This window comes from Poecilia latipinna, unplaced genomic scaffold (assembly GCF_001443285.1).
Source record: "Poecilia latipinna isolate Pla-1442-1.1 unplaced genomic scaffold, P_latipinna-1.0 Scaffold4805, whole genome shotgun sequence".
Lineage (NCBI taxonomy): Eukaryota > Metazoa > Chordata > Actinopteri > Cyprinodontiformes > Poeciliidae > Poecilia > Poecilia latipinna.
Window position 1 is genome coordinate 4,210 of NW_015117421.1, and position 5,366 is coordinate 9,575.

The 5,366-nt window shown below is 40.1% G+C and overlaps 1 protein-coding gene across 1 annotated transcript; it reads right to left on the reverse strand.

The window, feature by feature from the left end:
* Positions 1-939: 939 nt before the first annotated feature.
* LOC106943032 (myosin heavy chain, non-muscle-like) lies at positions 940-3,870 on the reverse strand. Its single transcript, XM_015026373.1, has 2 exons — positions 3,595-3,870; positions 940-3,135 (listed from the first exon to the last, which is right to left on the reverse strand). Exon 2 carries the CDS (start codon positions 2,946-2,948, stop codon positions 981-983), a length of 1,968 nt encoding a protein of 655 aa, XP_014881859.1. The 5' UTR covers positions 2,949-3,135; positions 3,595-3,870; the 3' UTR covers positions 940-980.
* Positions 3,871-5,366: the final 1,496 nt, after the last annotated feature.

A 5,366-nucleotide genomic window follows, 5' to 3' on the forward strand; every position in this document is an offset into this window, starting at 1 on the left:
GCTGTGGTTTCAACAGAAACATGGTTGGATGGAAATAGTGAGACACCTGTAAACAGAATGTCATTTTTACGGCTCAAATAAAACATTAATTTAGAACCAGATCATATTTTTTTCTGTGAGGGACCAGACGCAAACGAGGACAAAAAATGTTCAAAGTAGAAAAAAGTTCAATTTAATTCTTCAAAAAAAATCATTAATAAAGCATAAAAATTTAAAGCAAGAATAAATCAAAGGATAAGTAACAAATTTGGATCCAAACTAACTGAGGTCAACTGAACACAAAGAACAAAAGGCTGCTTAAATATGGTGGAGTTACCTAAATCTACCACATGAGGGAGGTACGACATAACAAAAGAACAAATAAATACAAAATTAACTTAAGCATCCTGTGAAACAAATAAAGCAAAACTAACTTTAACTTAACACAAACAATAAGTGGATATTTAAATGACAAAATTAAATAAAATCAACTTGAAGTCTCCCCCCCCTCAGTCTTTCAGAAAATGGTTTGATCCAGTTTCCTCCAGTTAAGCAGCACCTCAAACAAAAACAAGTGTAAATAAACCATTCAGACAGACATTAACTAAAGTGCACCCATTAGAAAATATGTCTAAATGAAATCAACTTAGACAGACTATAAGCTATAGCAATAAAAAAATACTAACAGGATGTGGTGGTAGGAGCATCCACCACATTCTCCTTCTTAACAGATTGTTGTTTTTTTTGTTTTTTGGGAGAAAACTGGATCATCCAGGGAAAACCCACTTCAGAGATATTAGTTTTCATTTTGAATTGATTTGTTGAATATGGTTTTTTGATTAATTGAAAGAAAACTTGCATGGTGAAAAACACATTTTCTAAATGTGACATCACAAAAATAAAGTTGCCAGCATCATTTAACCCCTTAACTAGCAGCCAGTTAAGGGGTTAACGTGGAGGCTGCTAGTTAAGGGGTTACTTCCTCTGAACCAGCTGCACATCTAAATGTCGTCTGTAAGATGGTTGATGAAGTCTGGGATGGGAGTCGGCGAAGAGGTTTCAGGCGTCGGCAGGCAGCGGCTGTCGGAGACGGCTTCGTGTGAATCTTCTTCAGCCTTGGCTGGCTCTGCGGAAACCTTCTGGGGCGTCTCAAATGCAGGGGGCGGCCTGGCCGGGGGCAGCTCCTCTCCCTGGCTGCAGTCTGCTGCTGGGTGGACCTTGTTACTTCGTTTGACAAACTTGTTGAGCCAACAGTCGACCTTGGATTTGGGAGGAAATTTTAGCGCGTGAAGCTCCTTCTCTGCATTTCTCAGCTTCAGCTCCAGCTCGCGCTTTTCGTCCTCTAATTTGCTGTATTTTTCAGTAGCCAAGTTGGCTCTTGCCAATTCTACAGGGGTGCGTTCCAACTTATACAACATCTTGGACAGATTGTCCCTGTCTCTCTTCTGACTGGCGATGGTTCCCTCGAATGTACGTGTGAGCTTCCTGATGTAGCGATGAAACTCGCTAAAGTGGCTGTCGGCCTCCATGACGGCACTGTTGTCCAGATGTCTTTCCTTCAGCCGAACGAAGAAGGGTAAAAACTTTTTGGGGTAATGAAACACATCGACACAGCTCTGGATGTCACACTGCATAGAGATGATCTTGTTCTCCAGCTGTTTGATGCGACGGTGGCATTTATTGACCTCTGGCTTGATGCCGCGATGGCTGGCCTTCAGGGTGTTGTGCTTCTCGCTGAGAAGTTGGAGCTCAAGGGTTTTTGATTGAACTTTCTTCTTGTGTTTGTCATGTTTTTCCTTTTCCTCCTCCAACTCGGCCTCCAACTTTCTATTCATTTCCTCTCTTTCATTCAGACTGACTTTCAACGTTCCGCTTTTAGACTTTTCATTTTCAATCTCTTTGAAAAGTTTCTCTCTCTCTCGTTTCAGGCCGGTGATTTCCTGTCCCAAACACGTTATGGTTCCCTGAAGCTCCTTGTTTTTCATCTGCAGTTTAGCTAAAACTTTGTCTCTGGCTTCAGCTTTGATACGGAGATCATCGATGCGACGGTTCCGATTTTCAACAATCTGGTATATTTCCTCAATGTTTCTTTTGTTTAATATTTTTGTGTCTTTCAACTTCTTCTTCTCGTCTTGGACTTTGGTCTCGAGCTCAGATATCTTTGCCTTGAAGTCTTTATGTTTCTCTCTACTTTTAGAAATATCAGTTTTGAGAATTTGGATATTTTCGTCAACTTTCTCCTTGGCCAACTTTGCCTTTTTTGATGCTGATTTCTCTGTCTGTAGTTTAATCTCATAAATTACAGACTGCTGTGTTATGTCCATTTTTATCTTCTTGACTTCTGCTTCCTTCTGCGCCAAAGATGCTTCCAACTTCTTGGTTTTCTCCAAAATGGCTTGCTTATAGTTTTTGACTTCATTTTGTAATTTGAAAACATGTTCGTCTTTGGTCACCACATTATTCCTGAAGGCTTCAAAGGTTTTGGCTTCAGTACTGTACAGTTTTAACAGCCTTTTATTTTCAGTCTCATGCTCCTTACATAGTGCAGCAATCTCATATTCCTTGGCTGCCAACTGCTCCTTAAACTGAACCTTTAATGCCTCATTTTTCTTAAGAGACTCTTCGTATTTAATTTGAAGTGCTGCATTTTTGTTTTTAAGCTCATCAATTTTAACTTCCAATGAAAGATTTTCCTTTTTCCAGAACACCTCGTCTTCTTCGTACTGCATTTGCCACTCACTCCTCCAGTATTGTTTGAATTTAAGCTTTCTGCCTTTTGCAAAGTCGTCCATATATTGCACCAGTTTATCCAGTTGTACCTGTTCTGGAGGTTTAACAGATTCAGCATTTCTGCCATGCTCCAGGAGGTAACGGTTTTCTGCCGTCTGTTGATCGTCTTCTGCCGTCTGTTGATCGTCTTCTGCCGTCTGTTGACCGTTTTCTGCCGTCTGTTGATCGTCTTCTGCCATTGTTAAGCTAGTTTGGTGAAAATGCACAGAAAAATATCTGCTCTGCTCTCTGATCAGGTTAACTGGACATACTGACTAGAAGCTGTGTTTGTCATTAAGATAAAGTCTCAGTGATGTCACAGTGACGTCACAGGTTCCATCCTTTGTTCTTCGTATGATGTCACATGACTTGTTCCGCTCTCCATGACTAAATTGAAGTGTGAAAATAATCAACGTTAGGTGGTGGCGCCATAGACTGACTCTGAAGTCTACATAAAAGTTTCTGTGTAACTTTTATGTACTTTTATGTAAGTACATAAAAGTATGTACTTTTATGTAACTTTCTGTGTACATAAAAGTTACACTTATGTACACAGTGACACACTTGTCATAAAGTGACAAGTGTGTCACTTTATGACAAGTGTCATAAAGTGACACAAGATAAAAGTGTCATAGAAGACACTTTTATCTTCTATGTTTAGATAAAAGTGTGTGTAAAACATAATGTAGTTTAAAGAAGGCAGAAACATTAACAGAACCACATTCAGGAGTTAATGCTAATACAGGCGCAGCTAATGCTAACAGCATGAAATTAACAGGACACAGCTGACATGTTTTATTATCTCCAGATGTTTCAGTTTTATGGTATTTAATAATAAAAACTGACCTGTTGACCTAATGTGAGCCTCTTGCAGTGACACTGTCATAAAAATTAACTCCATGTCTTCTGCTGGACGTCCAGTTCAGTTTAATTATCTGCATGTTTAACACATGAAGATCTGCAGGGACTGGTCAGACTGGCGAAGCTGAACTGCAGGTTGTGGCCTCTAGGTGGCGTCCTCCGCAGAGCTAGTGTCTGCTTCAGATTGGGGGATCTGCTATGTTGCAACATTACTGGTCTCTCCCCATAAATGTTGCCAGCCGTACTGGTGGCATGTGGAGTTAACGGGACTAACGGATTATTACTTAATAACAATTCTCCATCAGATGCACCTCATGTCAATCAGCGACACAATTAAAGCTCTTAATGAATAAATGAGCAGCCATGGCGGCGGCTGCAGGAAACATCTGGCCCAGGTAGGTTAATGGTGAGCCTGCATCAGGCGTCCATATGGAGGGTGAGTGGAGAGGCTGTTTGATGCTCACCAAATGAAAAGTATCATTCTCAGTAATTTGGTTTGTTTGACAGTCATGAAATCACTTAGAGAGACAAATTCTGTCCAGTTACGAGCTCCACAGCTAATTAGTGGAGGCGGGGCCTCTCACAGGCAGACAGGAAATGCCTCCAGCTCCCCACAGCCACTTCCTCCCTGGGAATCTCATGCAAATGAGCTCTATCACATCTGGCCCAAACTCCTCACTTAAAAGCTGCAGCTCAAATATACATTTCACAATAAGACTGTAATTATGCTGCAGTAGCACAAAGCAGATATGAGCATCTTTTCCAGGGAGGAACATGAATATTCATGACAAGAGAAACCGAGAAGGATAGACGGACGGATGACGTATTAATAATTCAACAATTAGTACTTGTATTTAAAAGTATAATTAGTATAATTATAGTATTATAACATCAAGAATTATAATGGTAATTATCATGATGGCCAACATGTTGTCTGATGGAATTTTAAGTTTTTCATGAGCCTATTCTATAATCATTGTACAAGAATGTACCTTCATATGTACTATTTTATTTGTGAAATGTATGAATTGCTTTTTCCGCTTAAACAGCGAGAATCCAGGAGTTCCCAAAGTATTTATGATGTTGCATAAGCTCTGGTTCACCCTCCGAGTCAGAAGGGGGCGGTAAGCGGTCTAAAACGCTGCTCAAATAAACCACATAGAAGAATATCAAGGTGGGATTCATCCGTTTCTCGTCACTGCGGTAAAGAAACATTTGTGATTCATTTCCGCAGCTCATCGGACACATGGTGTGTATTTAAAATAATATGTAATCACTGAGCTTTTTCTGAAACATTTTGGTTTAGCATGTAGAGCTCAGACCGCTGTAATTCAATGACGGTAGCTTCATTTAGCCCCCGTTACACTCAACCGGAAGTCACTTGTTACCTTCCGGTTCAATTAATCCAAACGTATTTATGGATATATTTGAGCATAGTACTGTAAATGTTGGGACTTTAAGCACATCAAACATTATCAGGTAATAAAAAAACTGCTGGTTTCGTTAAACAGAAATGGCGGTTATGTGTTTTTGGCGATGAGAAGAAGCTTAATTCTTCCTGCTTCATGTGTTTGTATGTAGTTTGTCTGTTTCATCGCAAAGTGCCGTTGTTGTGGATTAACTGGTGGCTAAATTAACTTGTGGTGGCAGCTGGTAAAGACAGATGTTTCTGTGGGCGTGGCTTCGTAGGATCCCTTTACCGAACCAGGAAGTAGACAATGCGATAAGCTTAAAGAATTATACATTTTTGCAAAAAT